Source organism: Martes martes (assembly GCF_963455335.1).
Source record: "Martes martes genome assembly, chromosome: 7".
Classification (NCBI taxonomy): Eukaryota; Metazoa; Chordata; class Mammalia; order Carnivora; family Mustelidae; genus Martes; species Martes martes.
In genome coordinates, this window is record NC_137894.1 from 59,477,644 (window position 1) to 59,498,796 (window position 21,153).

The 21,153-nt window shown below is 37.8% G+C and overlaps 1 protein-coding gene across 1 annotated transcript in view; it reads left to right on the top strand.

The window, feature by feature from the left end:
* BUB1B (BUB1 mitotic checkpoint serine/threonine kinase B) overlaps nucleotides 1–19,135 on the top strand; it is a 50,731-nt gene extending 31,596 nt beyond the window's left edge. Inside the window, exons 10-23 of the mRNA XM_080808632.1 lie at nucleotides 859–971; nucleotides 1,707–1,822; nucleotides 3,142–3,188; nucleotides 5,152–5,212; nucleotides 5,333–5,438; nucleotides 7,432–7,706; nucleotides 9,301–9,434; nucleotides 9,746–9,886; nucleotides 10,377–10,477; nucleotides 12,569–12,718; nucleotides 14,677–14,819; nucleotides 16,285–16,456; nucleotides 17,052–17,158; nucleotides 18,561–19,135. Of these exons, the coding sequence (XP_080664758.1) occupies nucleotides 859–971; nucleotides 1,707–1,822; nucleotides 3,142–3,188; nucleotides 5,152–5,212; nucleotides 5,333–5,438; nucleotides 7,432–7,706; nucleotides 9,301–9,434; nucleotides 9,746–9,886; nucleotides 10,377–10,477; nucleotides 12,569–12,718; nucleotides 14,677–14,819; nucleotides 16,285–16,456; nucleotides 17,052–17,158; nucleotides 18,561–18,792 (1,898 nt within the window). The 3' untranslated portion in view covers nucleotides 18,793–19,135. The remainder of the gene's footprint in view (nucleotides 1–858; nucleotides 972–1,706; nucleotides 1,823–3,141; nucleotides 3,189–5,151; nucleotides 5,213–5,332; nucleotides 5,439–7,431; nucleotides 7,707–9,300; nucleotides 9,435–9,745; nucleotides 9,887–10,376; nucleotides 10,478–12,568; nucleotides 12,719–14,676; nucleotides 14,820–16,284; nucleotides 16,457–17,051; nucleotides 17,159–18,560) is intronic.
* The last annotated feature ends 2,018 nt before the right edge of the window (nucleotides 19,136–21,153 follow it).

Sequence of the window (21,153 nt, forward strand, 5' to 3'; positions counted from 1 at the left end):
CTAGACTTTCTGCCTTCAGTCTGGCCTTACTGTAGTCCACTTTGCTCATAGAAGATGATTTTTATAAAAAGTCCAGGTTCTGTCATTACTTTACTTAAAATTCTTCAGTGTTTTCTCATTGTCTTACCGTGCAGTACAAACTCTACCCACACATGGTATTAGCCACATAATATTATATATAATATATATGTATGTGTATATATATATAACATAATATATAGCCACATAACGTGGCTCCTGCCTCCCTCTCCAACCTTATCTTTTACCTTTCTCCCTCTTACTTTCCTACAGTCATACTGGCTTTCTCTGAAACTCACTCTTGAACATAGTGATCTTGTTCCTGCATTTGCGCCTTTGTGCCAGCTTTGGCCTAGAATCTTTCCCCAGATCTTTACATGACTGGCTCCTTGTCATTCAGGTTACAACTTTATGAATGTCATTCTCTTAAAATGATCTTCCCAGCTTACGCATCTTAAGTAACTCCTGACCTCCATTCTCCTACTCAGTCACACATTCTTATATCACCTATTTTAACACTGATTTCCTTATTAATTTGTGTGTCTGCATGTCTCCCCCAAACTGAATATTAGTGTCACATGGCCAAGGACTTTGTGTTATGTACCACTGACAAATAAATGCTCTGAATTGTGCTTGGTACATCATAGATATTCTGGTTCTTACTGATTAAATAAATGAAAGAATAGAGACCTAGACCTCAAGTAGAGGACTTTGGTCCATTTATATTAATCTCAATCTGTAATATTAGCATGCATGTTGAGGCCATGTGGTCCAAAGACATTTTTTGACAGAATAAATTGCTATGAGGACTAATGCATCAGCCAATCTTACTGTTTCTAGCTGAGCTACTGACTAGTGCCGAGAAGAGAGCAGAAATGCAGAAACAGATTGAAGAGATGGAGAAGAAGCTAAAAGAAATTCAAACTTCTCAGCAAGAAAGAACGGGTGATCAGGTCATTTCTCTCTCTCTCATTTTTTTGTTTTTGTTTTTTTTTTTTAAAGATTTATTTATGTATTTTAGAGAGAGAGCATGCAAGCAGGGAGAGGGACAGAGGGTGAGGGAAAGGGGAGGCAGATTCCCCATTTTAGCGCCAAGCCCCATGCAGGGGTCTATCTCACACCCTGAGTTCATGACCTGAGGTGAAATCAAGAGTCACATGCTTAACTGTGCCACCCATATGTCCCCATTTCTCTTTTTTTTAATATAGAAAACTAGGCTTATTGAAACAAATTTAAACAATGTCAAAGCATAGAGATAAAAATCCTCCCAACCCCCATTCAGAGTTTCTGGTAGTTTCATAGCTATTAGTAGCAACAAAATCCAGCAGGAAAGTAATTTAGCAGGTGACCTCAAATGGAACTTGAGCCACTAGAAGCAATGCAATTTATTGACTTCTTTTTATTCTAGTCATGTTGCATGTCACCCAAAGAAATTTGGTATATGCTTGGCACTGCTCAGTTGAGTACAACAGAAACGGCTTATACTAAGAACGTAAATTATTAGAAAGAACTTTTATAGCAGAGGTTTTTTTTTTTTGTTTTGTTTTTTTTAGCAGAGATATTTTATATGGTTAGTGGTTATCTAGGCAAAGAGTATGGTAAACCTAATTTTGGAACTAAAGCTTGAAAATAGGTAGGATTTTTTAGATAGGAGGGACACATTCATTTTGTTTATTTAATGCAAATAGCACGAAGAGAAGATGCCTACAAAGGAGACAGCTGAACTGCAAATTGCTTCAGGGTCTCAGGAAATACCAGGAATGGCTCTATCCAGTTCTGTTTGTCCAATAAACTCTTGTGCCAGGTAAGACCACATTTGGTGGAAGGGATGATGCTTATAGGAGGGCACTTAGAACCAACCTTTTACTCTAATGACTTGGTCTTTTATAATATCAAGACATAGTATCTGCAGATCTCTGTCACAGCATAAGTTCTGATGATGATGAGGGAAGACAGGGTACTGACTTTTTTGTTGTTAAAAAAAATACATGTTTGGGGTGCCTGGGTGGCTCAGTGGGTTAAAGCCTCTGCCTTCGGCTCAGGTCATAATCCCAAGGTGCTGGGATTGAGCCCCCCAATCGGGCTCTCTGCTCAGCAGGGAGCCTGCTTCCCGCTCTCTCTCTGCCTGCCTCTTTGCCTACTTGTGATCTCTGTCTGTCAAATAAAAAAATAATAATAAAATAGAAAATCTTTAAAAAAATTATTAAAAAAATACATGTTTCTTACTGAAACAATCAAATATAATTTTTTTTAAGATTTTATTTATTCATTTGACAGACAGAGATCACAAATAGGCAGAGAGGCAGACAGAGAGGGAGGGAAAGCAGGCTCCCCGATGAGCAGAGAGCCAGATGCGGGGCTCAATCCCAGGACACTGAGATCACAACCTGAGCCAAAGGCAGAGGCCCAACCCACTGAGCCACCAGGCGCCCCTCAAATATAATTTTTAAATTAAAAACACATTTTTTTAAAGTGGGCTCCATGCCCGGCTCCATGCTGGGCATGGATCCCAGCATGTGGCTTGACTTGAACTCATGACTCTGAGATTAAGATCAGAGCTGAGATTAAGAGTTGAACACTTAACTGACTGAGCCACCCAGGCACCTCTCAAATATAATTTTTTTTAATTTTAATAAACATATAATGTATTTTTATCCCCAGGGGTACAAGTCTGTGAATCACTAGGTTTACACATTTCACAGCACTCATCATAGCACATACCCTTCCCAATGTCCATAGCCCCACCACCCTCTCCCGTTCAAATATAATTTTTTAAAGATAAAACCACCCATTTCTACCACCAAGATGATATTGCTATTAACATAAGTATATTCCTTATGTGTTCTGTTTTTTGTTTTATTTGATAAAAATGAGAGCTTACCATTTTGTTATCTGCTTATACTGTTAATGTTATAACATCTATTATCAAATATACTTCTATAAAACAATTTTAATGACCGAAGGCTTTATCTTCTTAAAGAATTTGGATTGACAGTATTAGAATTTTTTTTATCTTAGAGAGAAGAAGATTATATTTAATAAAAAAGCCTCTTGGACTTATAAGAATTAAGTAATTCTTTTTGTGGGTACTTAGGACATGTCTTAAAACAAGTTTCTTTACAGAGAGACTTCACCTGAAGAAAACATTTGGCAAGAACCTCATTCTAAAGGTGAGTTACATTTGACAATGTCATGAAAAACTTACCAATAACAAACACATTATGTAATATGTGGTAAATATTTTTCTTAATTATGGTAAAGGGAGTTGTAAGAAAACAGAGGGGAACTAAAATAGTATCATATCTTTGAGTTATGGAATTCAGTTAAAAGCATGTAATTTGAGATAGGAAAGACATTTAAGAGTATTTTTGTTTTTATAAGATTCCTTGGTGCTTTGAAATGTTTAGTTTAAATGTAAATTTAAATGTATATTAACTACTGGATATCATCTTCCACCTTAGCAGTGTACACTCAGCTAAACCTATCAGTAGTATTTAGCAGCCAAGAAAGTGGTTTTTCAGAAGAAAGAAAAAGAAATATCTAAAACTGAAGCAATTTAGGGGTACCTGGGTGGACAAGCACCTAAGTGTTGCCTTTGGCTCAGGTTATAATCCCAGTCTTCTGGGATCAAGGACCGCGTCGGGCTCCCTGCTCATCAGGGATCCTCCTTCTCCCTCTGCCTCTCCCCCTGCTTGTGCCCTCTCTCTCTCAAATAAATAAATAAAACTTAAAAAAAAAATTAAAGCTATTTATATTCAAATTTATTATCTTTTTTTTTTAAGATTTTATTTATTTATTTGACAGAGAAAAAAGAGTGAGCAAGCACAAGCAGGGGGAGCAGCAGGCAGAGGGAGAGGGAGAAGCTGACTCCGCATGGAGCAGGGCGCCTGATGCAGGACTCAATCCCAGGACCCTAAGATCATGAACTGAGCCAAAGGCAGACACTTAGCCGACTGAACCACCCAGGTGCCCCAAATTTATTCTCTTTTCATTTGAAAGTACATTAAACGTGGTAAAACATAACTATCTACCTATTAGTAGTTTAAAAAATGTATAGGATATGATTAAAAACCCCAACTCTAACCACCAATCTATAGGAAATACAAAGCCTGGAGGAACATGTTAAGCAGCACAGGAAGATGTAATTGGCAAAAAAAATCCAGGCTTATTGGGCAAACAACCCAGTTTCTTCAACAGAAAATTACTAAAACAACAACAAACCCTAAAGAATCAAAGTGATTTAGGAGGCGTTTCAACCAGTCACAATATATGAATCTGCATTCTCAATTCAGACTTTCTAAATAATTTTGGTAAAAAGCGAATCTTCTGATTGGATATATGATACTCAGAAATTACTAATCTTATAGGTATGATTATGTTTTGAGATTATGCTTTTTTGAACGAGCCTCTCTTTTTGAAATACATACTGAAATATTTACAAATGATATGATGTCTTAGATTTGCTTTAAAATAATTCAGAGTTGAGTTGGGTTTGGGAAGTAGTAGCAGTGGTGGGGAATAAAGATGAGACACAGTCATTCATGTTTAGGTAACTGTTATTAAATGATCTCTACTTTTATATGTTTTAAATTATTCATTTTATTTTTTTATTTTTTATATATTTTTTAAAGATTTTATTTATTTATTTGACAGACAGAGATCACAAGTAGGCAGAGAGGCAGGCAGAGAGAGAGAAGGGGAAGCAGACTCACCGCTGAGCAGGGAGCCCGACGCAGGGCTTGATCGCAGGACCCTGGGACCATGACCCGAGCTGAAGGCAGAGGCCTTAACCCACTGAGCCACCCAGACGCCCCCGAAATTATTCTTTGTTTTTGTTTTTACTTGACAGAGATCACGAGTAGGCAGAGAGGCAGGCAGAGAGAAAGGAGAAAGTAGGCTCCCCGAGGAGCAGAGAGCCCAATGTGGGGCTTAATCCCAGGACCCTGGGATCATGACCCAAGCCGAAGGCAGAGGCTTTAACCCACTGAGCCACCCAGGTGCCCCCAAAATTATTCATTTTAAAGAACAGATTAACTTTCTGCTTCCAAATAGCACAAAATATTAACTGACCTAGATGTCTTGAAGAATAGGCATTTACTCTTAAGAGTATAAATCTGTTCTCTTTTTCTATAGGTCCCAGTTTACCTTTCTCCATTTTTGATGAGTTTCTTGTTTCAGAAAAAGAAAACACCAGGTTTGAAGTTTTTTGTTTTGTTTTGATACTTTAAAGTCTTCTATTATTATAAATAAGGATGCATTAAGGGCTACTGTTATCTATGTGAACAGAAAAATAAATTAAGTGGTTTTTTTGCAGTCATCCTGCAGCTCCCCCACGGATTTTAAACCAACGAAGACCCTTTGCAGTTCTCAAAACTTCAGAAAGCATCAACTCAAATGAGGATGTGTCTCCAGATGTTTGTGTAAGGAACAGTATTCCTAAGTTAATATAAGCAGACTTGCGAATTGTTTCATGCAGTTCTCACAAAGTTAGGGTTAAAATTAAAATCACAGGCTTCAAATTTAAGCACATGAAAAGGTGCTTAACATCTTTAGTCATTAGAGAATGTAGATCAAAACCACAGTGAGATAGTACTTCACATGCACTGTGATGACAATAATCAAAGACAGAAAATAACAAGTGTTGGTGAGGATGTGGAGAAATTAGAACCCTCATACAGTGCTGGTAGGATTATAAAATGGTGCAGCCACTTTGGAAAACAGGTTGGTAGTTTCTCAAAATGTTAAACATAGAGTTACCATATGTATGACCTAGCAGTTCTCTCCTAGGTATATATCCAAGACAATTAAAAACATGTTTAGGGGTGCCTTGGTGGCTCAGTGGGTTAAAGCCTCTGCCTTCGGCTCAGGTCATGATCCCGGGGTCCTGGGATCGAGCCCCACATTGGGCTCTCTGCTCAGCGGGGAGCCTGCTTCCTCCTCACTCTCTGCCTGCTTCTCTGCCTGCTTGTGATCTCTGTCTGTCAAATAAATAAATAAAATCTTAAAAAAAAATGTTTACATTTAAAAAAATTGTACGTGAATGTTCATGGCAACATTATTTATAATAGCCAAAAGATACTAGCATTTATCCTATAATTTCACTTGTTATAAACCCTCTTATTTATTTATATTAATACTATTATTGTTTTTTAAGAGGATCCACACCCAGCATGGAGCTTGAACTCACGAGCCCAAGACCTAGAGTCACCTGCTCTACCAACTGAGCCAGCCAGATGGCCCTGAAACCCTTTCTTCAGTATATGCGTGTAACCTACCATTTGTTAAAACAACTGTTCCCTCTGGGGAATAGTAGTTGAAGTGAAGATGGGGGTCAAGTGCAAGAGGGAGACTTTTTCACTATATATCCTTCTCAACTAGTTGACTTTTTAAACCATATACATGTATTACTTTGAAAGACAAAAGAAGGCACTTGAGTGGCTCATTTGGTTGTGTCTGACTCTTGGTTTCAGCTGAGGTCATGATCTCGAGGTCCTGGAATCGAGCCCTGTGTCAGGCGCCATGCTCAGCCAGCACTGTGCTTGAGATTCTCTCTCTCCCTTTGCCCCTCCCTGCTGCTTGCACATGCACTCTCCCTTAAATAAATAAATCAATCTTTGAAAGACAAAGGAATATTTTTTAAAATTTTCTATTTTTTAAATACTTTACACTCCATCTTTTCTACAATAACTGTGAATTATCTTTAAGAAATAAAATTAAAATTCAACATTTGGCATAGAAGAAGACTTTAAAGCTAGGAGGATAGCAGATTATTAGAACATTTTCTAGGTCAAAGCCAGAAGAAAAATAGAATTACTCCTCTAGTTCTTAGGTGAAATTGGTTGGGAAAAAAAATTATCCAGTATTTTTCCTTTGTACGGCGATTCCTCACAGTATACTTTTTGATAATACATAGTTTGCTATTTTCATGATATAAAACCTTTTCCCTCAAACGTTATGATGTGCTTTTTAAAATTATCTTTTCTAGAGATTCTAATACTCTACTTCCATTCCCTACATCAAAAATCACTTATCTATGGGGCGCCTGGGTGGCTCAGTGGGTTAAAGCCTCTGCCTTCGGCTCAGGTCATGATCCCAGGGTCCTGGGATCGAGCCCCGCATCGGGCTCTCCGCTCCACGGGGAGCCTGCTTCCTCCTCTCTCTCTCTGCCTGCCTCTCTGCCTACTTGTGATCTCTCTCTCTCTCTCTCTCTGTCAAATAAAATAAAATCTTTAAAAAAAAAAAAAAAAAAAAAAAAAAAAAAAAGAAAAGTCCCTATTCTAAAAAAAAAAAAAAAAAAAAAAAAAAAAAAAAAAAAAAAATCACTTATCTAATGTTTGTCTCTCTGAATAAAAAATGTAGGTCCCTATATGCTCACTGAAATATTTCAGCTAAACTTCACGAATTTTTTTTCAGGATGAATTTACAGGACTTGAGCCCTTGAGTGAGGATGCTATTATCACAGGTTTCAGGAATGTAACTCTATGTCCTAACCCAGAAGATACTTGTGACTTCGCCAGAGCAGCACGTTTTGTATCCACTCCTTTTCATGAGATAGTGTCCTTGAAGGATCTCCCTTCAGATCCGGAGAGACTGCTACAGGAGGAGGATCTAGATGTGAAGATCTCTGAGGACCAGCAGACTGCTTGCGGCACCATCTACAATCCAACTCTCAGCACCAAGAAGCTCAGGTAATTGATTGTAGGTTGCACAAGCCAGACTATCTGAGTGATCTTGTATTCTGTGTGTGCTTGTCAGTTGGAGCAATCATTTATCAAGTTCTCACTACCTGCCAGGTTCCGTGCTAAGTTCTTTACATGACAGTGGGACTCCCCCTGACAAAGTGGTGGTGGTATTTGGTAATTGATTTGAGTATGAAGGTTAGAAGAAGTCAATTTTGATGGTTATGAGACTGAGAGCCCCAGGAGGATTCTGGTGTCTTTGAGGAAACTTGGTAAAATATGCCTGATGGGGAGACAGGAGGCATTTTGTTTTTCCTTTAATACTAAGTTTTAAATAGTGGTAGAATAGCTTGATACTAATTTCAGATAAGCTAGAAGTGTACTTTTTTTTTTCTTTTTAGATTTTATTTATTTGAGAAAGAGATCATGAGTGTGGGGTTGGGGCAGAGGGAGAAGTAGACTCCCCGCTGAGCATGGAGCCCGATGTGGGACTCGATCCAGTGATCCTGGGATCATGACCTGAGCTAAAGGATGATGCGTCACTGACTGAGCCACCTAGGCACTCAGAAGTATACTTTTTTTAAAGTATCTTTTAGGGGCGCCTGGGTGGCTCAGTTGGGTAAGTAGCCGACTCTTGATTTTGGCTCAGGTTATGATCTCGGAATCATGAGATCAAGCCCTGGGTCAGGCTCTGTGTTTAGCATGGAGTTTGCCTGAGATTCTGCCTCTGCCTCTGTCTTTCCCCGCCGCTCTCTCTACTAAATATAAATAAATAAATAAATAAAATCTTTTAAAAAAAGTATCTTTTAATGGGGAGGTAGAAATGAATAAATGGTATGAAGAAATGGTGTAGAGAGCCACAGACAAAGCCTTTTGATGTATTTGTATTTAAAAGTTGGCTAAGTTAAACAAATAAATGTTGGTTTTAGGAATATTCTTTAATTTGCCAATTTGTGCTTTTAAAACTGCATTTTTAAATTTTTGTCCAATAAACTTTTTATCACATTTTTGTTAGCATGTTTTCATCTTGAGTGATTCGGGTTTCCCTTTTTCTTTCTTGATCTTTTCTTATTAAAGAATAAACTGTCTAGGGGCGCCTGGGTGGCTCAGTGGGTTAAAGCCTCTGCCTTTGGCTTAGGTCATGATTCCAGGGTCCTGGGATCGAGCCCCGCATCGGGCTCTCTGCTCAGCGGGGAGCCTGCTTCCCTTCCTCTCTCTCTGCCTGCCTCTCTGCCTACTTGTGATCCCTGTCTGTCAAATAAATAAATAAAATCTTAAAAAAAAAAAAAAAGAATAAACTGTCTAGAGAAAGGATAAACAAGAAAAAAGTACCTTAGTCAGTGTTTCTCAGTAGTATAGAATAGATGTAGATTAGGCATTTGCTATTGATTAGGTAAATAAAGCATAAATTTAGGAAATCTAATGCTCAGCATTGACTGTCAACCAGGGTAGATAAGTCACGTAAATTCTGATTATAAATCTATATCTGTTTCAGGAAAATAATGGACTTTGAAAATTAGACTAATGAATATTAAATAAAATAACAAAGATAAAGTGATATCTATTATCCCTATGAGAACTGACTCATTTGTGGTTCTTTCAGCCCAATTATTGAAGACAGCCGTGAAGCCACACATTCCTCTGGGTTCTCTGGGTCTTCTGGCTCAATTACAAGTTCCTCCTCCATCAAATGTCTTCAGATTCCTGAGAAACTGGAGCTTACTAATGAGACTGCAGGTAGCTTCATACCACTTGTAAGCAAACCTCCATACCCGTGTCTACTGAACACTTACTTATCTCAGCAAACTGAACTATGTGGTTTTTTTTCTATAGAAAAAAAGTTCCCCATAAATTGTACAGTTTCTAGAATGAATCAGTATTAATTGAACACCATAAAAACCTGAGGTAGATGAATTTTGTTAGGCTAGCCGTGTTGATTGTACAATCTTGTGTTTTTTCCTCTCCTCTGTTTATAACACCCATTTTAGGTTTGGGGGGTGATGGGGTTTTTGGTTTGTTTGTTTGTTTTCAACTTTTTTTTCCCCCAGACAACCCTACTCAGTCACCCTGGTGTCCCCAGTATCGCAAACAACTACTAAAATCTCTAATGGAGCTGAGGGCCTCTGCAGAGTTTTTTATAGAAGATAGACCAATGCCTAAGTTGGAAATAGAAAAGGAAATTGAACTGGGTAAGTATCATTGAACACATGGACTTTTTTTGTGTGACACTGTAGAAGTAAGTGATTATTTGTACTTGAGCTTGTTGCTTGAGCACAGTAAATATTTATAGAATCTAAAAAACAACATTATAGGGGTACCTGGCTGGCTTATTCAGTAGAACATGCAACTGTTGATCTCAGGTCATAAGCTGGAGCCCCACACTGGGTTTAGAGTTTACTTAATTAAAACAAAAACCAAGAAAACTCATGTATTAAAAGAAAAAAAAGAATGAAAAGAAACAACATTATAGAGGTTGACACACTGATAAGTTCATGTTCTAGTAACAGTATGGATTCTGTCTTCCCCTCTTTCAACTTTTAACAATTATTTTGAAAAGTATTCTAACTAGCTGTTAACTGGCAAATATAAAGTACCTTTAGCCCTTAAACCAGGAAGTAAAAGCTAAGGGGCTGTACATATTCATGGTGATCTTTAAATGGAATCAAACCTTCTCAACAGGTAATGAGGATTATTGCATTAAACAAGAATACCTAATATGTGATGACTACAAATTATTCTGGGTGACACCAAGAAACTCTGCAGAGTTAACCATAATAAAGGTAGGACTGATTCTTTGTCATTTCAGTTACCTTGTAAAAAATAATGTGGGTTGAAGCAGTAACTTTGGCCACATGGTACCATCAACTCCCTTGAATAGTCCATAAGCTTCCTAATAGAAAAGTTGCTGAGAAATAAAAAAATCACTCAGCACTGTGTGCCAGGATCAGATGTCAAAAATGAAAGGCAATTGTTTATATCCCTTAAAAGTCCAAACATACTAAATATTCTATCAATTCTATCTTTTTGAGGAAATACCCTGAAATTTTCTGGCCTGCTCCAGTCCGGACAAATTACATCCTGGGCTTCTTTCTTTCTCTCTCTCTCTCTCTCTCTCACACACACACACACACACACACACACATACACACAGAGTACTACCTTGACATTTCCATTCTCCATTTTCCTAGGGAGTCACATTACCTCTTTCTTATATTGGATGCCCAGTAGTATTGGCTCCCATTTTTATTTCTTTCTTGATTTAAGCCTTCATATTTTAGTAGTCTCCCGAGAAAGGATGCATGGGTATAAATTTTTTTGAAATGTTTCATGTCAGGAAATTTTTTATTCCACATCTTTACTGGATTGGTAGTTTGAATATTAGAATTCTAGGTTCAAAACTTTTTTTCCTTAGAATTTTGAAGATAGCTTTATTATCTTTGGGCTTGTGGCCTTGGTTTTTAAAGTCTTTTGCCATTTTTTGTGTGAGACTATTTTTCTCTCTCCCTGAATCTTTGTAGGATCCTCTGTTTGTCCCTAGTATTCTGAAATTCCACAAGTACATCTTTTGGTAAAAATCTATTATTGCCCATCTGCTAGACACTGAATGGCCATTTCAATGTGGAAACTCCTTCAGTTTTGAGAAATTTTCTTCATAGAATAAATTGTTTCTTCTTTTCAGTCTTCTCTGTCCTCTACTTCCAGAATTCCTTTTATTAGGATATAGGGTCTCTTAGAGATCCTTTAAAAATCTTATCTTTTTTCCTCCTCTTCTCTTTGTCTTTTTGCTTTACGTTCTGAAATGTTTTATCAACTTTATATTCAGACTTGTTATTGGTTTTTCATTTCTTTTGTCATGCATTTGATTTGCCAGAGCTCTTTTTTATTCTCAGAATTTTCTTCTTTATAACATTCTGCTCTTCATTTCGAAGGTGGAATATTCTTTCTCTGAGTGTATTTGCGAGGCTTTAAATTTTTTTCTCCTTGCATCATCTGTTTCCTTTTGTCTGTTTTGAACTCTGTCTTTCATATTAGAGGTTTTCTTCAAGACTTTGACTCTATTCATATTTAAGTATGAGACTCTAAAAGCTCATTGAAAGCTCTATGTATATAAGACCTTGATAGCTGTTGGGCCTCATAGTAAGAAGATCTTGCTTGGCCATTCAGTAAAATGCCTCAATTCTTGATGCCTTTTCTTTTGAGCTGATCACATTCTTCACAGAAAACTTCTAATATCCTTCCTGGAGCACATAATCCTGGCTGCTAGCTTCTTAAAAGCTAAGTGGGAAAATTAGTCTGGACAGTGGAGGGGCGGACAGGTACATCTTAACATTTGAGGTATAAACTCCCCCCACCCCTATCTCCCTTAAACAGTCCCTGGTGACCTCTAGCCCAGAGCCCTTCAGCTTTATACTTTCTAGGGGTAAACTTTTGGTCTTTTAGAATGGAGGAGAGGCAGTTGTTAGGCTGGGCTATAGGAGCAGCAGAGGAGTCTGGGGTTTAACTTCCTCATTAATAGAATTCAACCACTCCTGTGTTTGTTCCTTCTCCACCTTATTTCTTTAGGTAATTGGTGCGATCAGTTTTATACCATGGGGAGATGGTCCTGTGGCATAAATTCGGTTGTGCTCAGCTTTCTCTACTGCTAGAATCAGCTTTCCTTGGGTCTGCTAAGTGGATTGTTACCTCTTACTGTACTCTTTCCAGCTTTCAGAATTTGTTGCTGCTGTGTTTTTTACTATCGATTTATGGCTTTTAAAACATTCCTTTTCTACTGTTTCTGTTGGGGTATCATAAAGGCTGGAGGGAATGTTTTGAATCTGCCAACCATAATCAGAGATTCTAATAGCTCTTATTTTTAAAATTTCTTGCAGGTATCATCTCAGCCTGTCCCATGGGACTTTTATATCAACCTCAAGTTAAAGGAACGTTTAAATGAGGAGTATGATCACCTGTGCAGCTGTTACCAGTACCAAGATGGTTGTATTGTTTGGCACCAATATATAAACTGCTTCACCCTTCAGGTTTGAATAATATAAAAGCATTATCATTTAAAGCCCTTAAATGGAGAGATTTGTGCTCCATTTAGCAAAAGAATTTAGTGCAAAATTCCTGTTAATCTTCTAGAAATAGACCAATTAAATTATAAACTTGAAGCATTGATCATTTTCCTTTCCCAAGTTGTTTTGACCAAAAACTTCTTTGGTACATTTTTTCTTAACATTTTATTATGTCAGTTTTCTTTTTTTTTTCTTAACATTTGTTTATTTACATAATCTCTATACCCAAGAAAGATGGGGCTTGAACTCATGACCCCAAGACCAAGAATCCACACTCTACTGACTGCACCAGCCAGGCCACCCCTACTATGTCAATTTTCAAACATAGACAAAAATAGACAGAGTTGGACAGTGACCCAGTAATCTAACTATGATCATCATCAGCTCATGGCCACTCTTATGTTAAATTCCTGGTGTGATAATTCCAATATTTTTTCCATGTCTGGTTTTGATGTTTGTCTGTCTTTTCAGATTGTGTTTTTGGCCTTTTAGTGTATCATATGATTTTTCTCTTTTCTTTTTTAAAGATTTATTTATTTGAGAAAGAGTGCATGTGTGTGTGTGAGTGGGAGGAGGGGCGGAGGGAGAGAATCTCTAGCAGACACCCTGCGGAGTGCAGAGCCCTGTGTGGAGCTCCATCTCATTCACCCGTGACCTGAGCCAAAACCAAGAGTCGGCACTTAACTGACTGAGCCACCCGGGCACCCCTGATTTTTCTTGACAGACAGGCATGATGTACTGGGTAAAAGGACCTGCTATAAATTGGCCTTTAATAATGTGGTGATAAGGTATGAGGGGAAGGAAAACATTGTATAGTTCTATGCGTTATGTTCTTTTATAGTGAGCCTATGCCTCTGGACTGTGTTCCTCCCAAGAATTTCTCCTCCCTTAGGTGGGACATGATGGCTAGAGCAGGCTGGCATTGGGTATTTCCCTTCCCCAGGTCAAGTAGGCTCAGATAATACTCTAGCAGGTTAGGCTCTGATTAACTGGTTTCTCCTGATGACAGAGTTTTTAAGAACAGTGCCTATGGCCTATTTCAAAATGGTCCCTCTTTCCCTCCACCTCTGGAAGCATGAGGAGAATTTTTCTCCAACACTTATTGTGAGAACCTGATCTAGCTCCTAGACATAAAACTCACAGAAGTGTGAGGAACCCCCTTTACCACTGCCGCCACCATGCTTATAGATCCTAGAAGAGTTGATTTTTCAGTTTGTGCAGCCTTTTACTTGTTAGGACAGAGTGGCAACTTCCAAACTCTTTACATAAGGAATGGTCTATTTTTGCTACTCTTGTTCTATCTATGCTATCCCCCAGTAGATTATTTTTAGAACCCAAACACAATATATCATTTTATTCTTTGGAGTGTTGTTTTTTTTAAAGGTTTTATTTATTTATTTGAGAGAGTGTGCAAGCCAAGGAAGGGGAGGAGCAGAGGGGGAGGGAGAGGGACAGACTGTGCTGAGTGCAGAATCCAACTCAGGGCTTGATCCCAGGACCCTGAGATCATGACCTGAGCCAAAACCAAGAGTTGGTCGCTCAACTGACTGAGCCACCCAGGTGCCCTTGGAATGTTATTTTGATGGTAATATGAATTTCTAAAATGGTTAGAATGAGAGTATTTTGAAATTACCATTTATAAAGCACCTATTGTGGGCCTCGCTAATCCTTGATGCTCTTCATCTATTATTTCGTTAAGTCCTTATAGTATAGGATATATATATATATATATACACACTATATATACTATATACTATATAGGAGAGCAGTGTTGTTAGAACTGGGACAAAGACTCAACCTATGAAAGCCAGATTCTAGTAGAGAACAACAAGGAGTACAAAGCAGCAGCTGATAAGGTACTGAGTGTAAGTACAGTCACCCCAACTCAAGAAATAGTGAATTTTCTGTCCTTTTGTTTCTAGGATCTTCTTCAACACAGTGAACTTATTACCCATGAAATAATAGTGTTAGTTATTTATAACCTTTTGACAATAGTGGAGAAATTACACAGAGCAGAAATAGTCCATGGTGACTTGAGTCCGAGGAGTCTGATTCTTCGAAACAGGTTGGTCCTTTTCATTCTCTTAAAATTCTGTCAACTTTCTCTTAGAATATAGATAGTTTCCATTTCCTTTTGCCTCTTGACAAATGCCATATTGAGGAACACAGTATGTTAAAGTATTTGCTATCTAAAAGTAAATAATCAAGGGGAATGGTTTGAAAGAGTTCAAAGAAAATACATTGAGGAAATACATTAATTCAGAAAAAAAATTAACCACTCTGAGTATTGTGATGATTCCTTGCAAGAAGTGATATAAAATATGATTACTTGGAGGAATGTGACTTAGATTGGGTAGTCTTTCTCTGCGTGCGGCCAGTATGGATTGAGTAAGGGTGCTAGCAAAACCAAGCCATTTCTCGGTTTCAAAACCAAAATTTAAGTCAGGCCAAATTGAGGTCATTGCTAAGAGCAGTGGCTAAACCAGAGTGCAGATGCAAACTATGCCAAGGAAAAGGGCTTAGAGTTCCAGTTAAACCCAGTTAAGCCATCAAATTCAAGGGATGAACACAGAGCAGAAAATACATAGTTTTTGGCCGAAAAATGTATCTTGTGCTAAGGAAAAATGGAGCAATTGTAAATTTTAAAGTAAAATATATCATTCTGTGCTGTGGAGGTATGTGATGGGATTAGTCAAAGCCTATACTTAAAAATGGAACATCTCTCACTGATACTAATCAGGGATTTGAGGGAACTGAGGAAAGTGGAGACAAAAGGAACACAAAAATAATTCATTATTTTCTCTCACACAAATAGTTTATGTCTCCTTGGAGAGTAGCTTTATTGCATGGAATAGATAAACCCAAGGAAAATATAATTAATAGTGAATTAGTGTTATTAGGTTTTCTTTTATCTGTTTTGGGGGTTAGGAAATAATGGTTGGAATTACAGGTAAGAGTTAGAGAATATGGTGTTAAATAAAAACAGGATAGTTTACAGTAGAGGTGGCATCTTACACAAAAACAGCCTTTTGTTGTTTCAGTTAAACTCTGAAAAGGAGGAATCTGAATGACACTTGGAAAGCCTAATCTATAGTAGTGAACAAGAAAGGCTATGACATCTATAAAAGCTTCTAATTCTTCCATAGTTCTCATCAGTGTGTAAATCATTGCTATTGTACATATTAATGTGTCTAGTATAAGACAGAGGCTTGTACTCTACTTCTAGTACTTGTTTTATATAATAAGTATAATATGATAAATGTTCTATGGTGGCTATACATTATGGTTTAGATATCCTTGCGTCACTAGACTAACCTCAACATTCCCCGCTTAGCTGGACACTGCCACGGCCCTTACAGGTGCATTTTCATAGCTAACCACAGGAGGGAGCTGTTGGCATAGCTAAGACACCTGCAATACCTTTTTTTTTCCCCCCCTTTTTTTCCCTTTTTTTTTTTTTTTAAAGAGCAGCTCTGCAGCTTCTTTCATGGCCTATTTTTATTATCTCTTTCTCTTAAATCTGGGCTTAGAATCCACGATCCCTATGATTATAATAAGAACAATCAAGCTTTGAAGATAGTGGACTTCTCCTACAGTGTCGACCTTAGGGTGCATCCTGATGTTTTTATCCTCAGCGGCTTTCGGACTGTACAGATCCTGGAAGGACAAAAGATCCTGGCTAACTGTTCTTCTCCCTACCAGGTAAGTGTAAAACAAGCCTGAGCAACTATGGGGAGGGTTTCTTAATCTTTTTCTTCCATGGATAAACCATGAAAGATAGTATTTACTGATATTGTCTCCCCTGGAATAGATGACCTAGTTTTCAGATATCACCAAGTCAAGCAAAATGTACCATTTTTATGTTACAACACTGAAGACTGTACACATACATGTGCAGACACATGACTAACTCAGTAACCTAAGTGTCAGGGCCATTTCTATCACTCATCTATGTGATCTTCTGTAAGTAATTTTCTATAATCTTTGTAAAATAAGGCTAACAATCTGCTCTGTGTGTATCCAGAATTGTTGTGAGGGTTAAATGAAGCAATGTACATAAAAAGAAGATTACAAGTGTTAAGTGCTTTATGTGGTAGTGTTATATACAAAGTCCCTTCTGACTTATCTCTGGATATGGGAGCTTCTCTCTTCACGGTAGGAGTAGGGAACAGTCTACTAAAATGTATGTCATAAAATAAACTTCAACACTATAATAACTTTCTGCTTTCTACATAAAGAAATTGCCATGATAGTAGCAGAGAAATATTTTAGCTGATGGTGCTTTTTGTGATTTCAGGTAGATCTGTTTGGTATAGCAGATTTAGCACATTTACTATTGTTCAAGGAACACCTACAGGTCTTCTGGGATGGGTCCCTCTGGAAACTTAGCCAAAATATATCTGAGTAAGTACTGGCGATTTCAGGGTCTTTGCCTATCCAGATAATTTTCTTTTACTCTTGGGTGCCCTCTGCTCGGGCGGCCTTAGTTTTCTTAGTCCGAATGCCATGATTCCATTAATTTCAAACAGTTTTCATTAGTGTGTCAGTGGAGCATCTAATGCAGAAGCAGAACAAAGGAATTGCTAATTAAAAATAAGAATCAAACTATTCAGACTTTAGGACATCATTCTGGACCTAGATATATCATATAGACTGTGACTGTGGTATGGAATCCTCTCATTCTAGAAGTGTTAATAGAAACATTTCATGAGAATAATTTTATAATCAATTGATGTTAGTCTAATAGCGCTTTTTAATAGCTATTGTTATCAAAGTTAATAAGCATCTCTTGAAGAGAATTAAATTTCTCAATTATATACTAATTTTAGGCTATTATTTATTTAATGAATGGGTAGAATCAAAGCAGAGAACTGAAGTCTCCTTGGAGAAGTAAATGCTCCCTTAATAAGAGCTGCTTGGTCTCAGAACCTTAGTATTCCCTCTAGCCAACTCATAAAACTTATTAAATATCCCATGGTCCACTTTAGCTTATCATAGCTAGTAACTTCACAGAATAAGCTTACCATATACCAATTTATTGGTATATTCTTTGGCTTGGAAAAAAAAAAAAAACACTATTGAGAATTTAACACCCCTTCTCCATTCCCCCTACTCCCAACAAGTGAATTGTATTTTTTCTTTATTTAATTCAGAATTTGGTAAGTCTCATATGTCTCTGAAACATACTTTAAAAATGGACTTTAAATATAATGTAAGACCTGTAGGATAAATTCAGGTATCTCCACTCGGCTGTGGTCGTAGCTGGGTGTAACACAAACAAATAGGTAGGGTCAGCTGGGGTTTCCTAACAACTCTGCCTTGTCTGATAATACAAGCTTCTTTGGTTAAAAATAAACAAGGAAGTTAAACATCGTAGACATAAGCAGTAGTTACTTCAGTCAAGCTTAGGATTCTCGGAGGATTGTGAAGATAATAAAACTCTGGGCAGGGGAGAAGGAGAACTGCAGTCTGTCTAATGACCTAGACTTTAGGAAAGTTAGAGGAGAGGAGCAAAATTCACTTTTCTTCTTTTTTGTAGAGTAGTGCTGCATCTTAGCACACAGAGGAAATGTGTAGATTCCCAATAGAGACTTATGGGAAGATTCTCCTCTCTTTTTTATTATCGTATTATGGCTCTCCTCTCTTTTATATAGTTCTACCCTGGGCTTTGAAAGGATTACTTGAGTTCTAACCCTAGACTTCTAGCTGTTACCTTAAATCGGTCAGTGCATAATGTAGCACTGATTTAAATACAGAATTCTTTTATATGCCTAATCTTGATGGAAATGGTTTTATGTATTTTTAGGCTAAAAGGTGGTGACTTGTGGAATAAATTCTTTATACGGATTCTGAATGCCAGTGATGAGTCCACAGTGTCTGTTCTGAGGGAACTTGGAGCAGCAATGAGTGAGGTGTTTGATACCACATTCCAAAATCACCTGAACAAAGCTTTGTGGAAGGTAGGGAAGTTAATCAGTCCCGGGGCTTTGCTCTTTCAGCAGGATAGGCAATCAAATCTCTCACAGATTCCTGCCTAAAACCAATGGTTGTATTGTGGAACACTGGACCTGTGTATGCTATAATTTAATTTAGGACATGTTTAGATACACTACCAACACGTTGCTACTTTTTAATAGAGCTATATTTCTAGTAACTGGCATTTTTAACATAGCACTATATCTGTTCTTGACTTTGTCTAACAAAGAACTGTTTTATTCTTAATGGACTCCGTATGAATGGGTGCCTTGTTGTCATTTAACACATTTGTCTCTACTTTTCCCTGTACATTTTTCTTTTGTAATTTGTGACATATACCCTTATGATCACTCTGTATTTTTTTTTGATCACTATGTATTTTTAAGTAATAAAATAGTATTTGTTAAATTTGTGCTTCTAACATCTCATCTACTTTTTGCCAACTAAGGTAATAAATGGCTTGATTTCGCAGACAGGAGCTGTTTTACCATGGAAATGTATATATCCTAGACTTGGAACTGCCATGATAGAATCATAACAAGACAGAATAGCCAACCATTCCTTTGGGTGTTCCTGACCTTCCACTAAGTGGTCTAAATTTAAAAGTATATAAAATGATTTAATACAAGGCCAAATTTTCTTAAAGTTTAAGTGGCATAATTGTTTGTTCAGTTCTATTTCTATTTTAATGTTTTCATTTTTTTTTTAATTTTATTTATTTATTTGACAGACAGAGATCACAAGTAGGCAGAGAAGCAGGCAGAGAGAGGAGGAAGCAGGCTCCCCACTGAGCAGAGAGTCCAATGCGGGGCTCGATCCCAGGCCTTTGGGATCATGACCCGAGCCGAAGGCAGAGGCTTTAACCCACTGAGCCACCCAGGCGCCCCAATGTTTTCATTTTTTTAATTCACCAAACCCTTTGGACTATTTATATAATCTTGTGGTGTTGCAGCTACTGGGTCTCTTGATTAGGACTGTGGCTCTAAGAAAGGAAGAGAAAAGGTTTTGAACAGGGTGTAGCAACCTTTCAGAAATAGAACGGTCACCATTCTACTTCCTGCAGAATAACTTGGTGGGGCAAGCGTTCATAAAGGAATGGAAGGAAGTTTTGATTGGGAGATTTGAAGAGATAGAGGCCAGGATAAAAAGATAACTTGGAAGCATGTAATAATTTGGGAAAGACTAGATCTAGAGGAAGTATTAGACCCCTCAAACAGAAGCATAAATTATACCTGGCTTTGGGCATAGGAAGGAAAACTGGAAGAAAGGGCAATGAAAATGATCAATTCCATATCCAAATATCAAAATTCTCAACTCTGCCTCCCTCCATTGCTGGTGCCTGATGTTTTTTTTTTCTTTACTCTAGTTGTCAGTCCTCTAGCTGTTAGTGCTCTAAGATTGCTGGAAAGCAGAAAATTCTAAGTATATCTCAACTAAAAATATTTAAGCATATATAGTTGATGCACTGAAACATAACTTGAATCTGAAAGATAATCAACTTAGAAAATTTTGCTCTTAGCCAAAATACAACTTTTCAAACATTTTCATGTTTCCTTCTCATACAACTGATGATGTAAAATTATAGATCTGTATCTTTGATATAATTGAGTCCTTCTATCCCCTATGCTCTCCTCATTTCTTTTTTTTTTTTTTTTTTTAAGATATTATTTATTTGGGTGCCTGGGTGGCTCAGTGGGTTAAGCCTCTGCCTTCAGCTCAGGTCATGGTCTCAGGGTCCTGGGATCGAGCCCTGCATTGGGCTCTCTGCTCAGCAGGGAGCCTGCCTCTCTGCCTACTTGTGATCTCTCTCTCTCTCTCTCTCTGTTGAATAAATAAAATAAAAAATCTCAAAAACAAAAAAAAGAATTTTATTTATTTATTTGTCAGAGAGAGAGCACAAGCAGGCGGAGTGGCAGGCAGGTGCAGAGAAAGAATCAAGGATCCCCATGTAGGACTCGATCCCAGGACCCTGGGATCATGACCCGAGCCAAAGCCAGCGGCTTAACGGACTGAGCCACCCAGGCATCCCATGCTCTTCTCATTTCTTAATCCACCATTTCGACGCATAAAATCCTTAATCTGAGGATAGACAGTAAATTTAGATTCTTTCTTAACATAGGCTTAGCTACTAATTAGTGACTTCTTCAAGAACCTGGCAGCAAGATGGAAAACCCAAAGCTTTGTCTCTGAAAGTCAACTCTGAGGAGAGGGAAGAGAATCTGGGAAAGTTCCTTTATCAGAAAACTTGCCAATGTTTTGCCACCTCTCCCTCCATTCCCCATCCCCTCCAACCCTGACGGTTCTCTGTACTGGGAAGAAAACAGTAAGGACCTGTGATGCCTTAGTTTTCTCTTTGCCTGGGCATAAAACCACAAAGTGTTTCCATTTCCCTTGTATTTTATGCTTGTTTGTCTTGGAAGAAG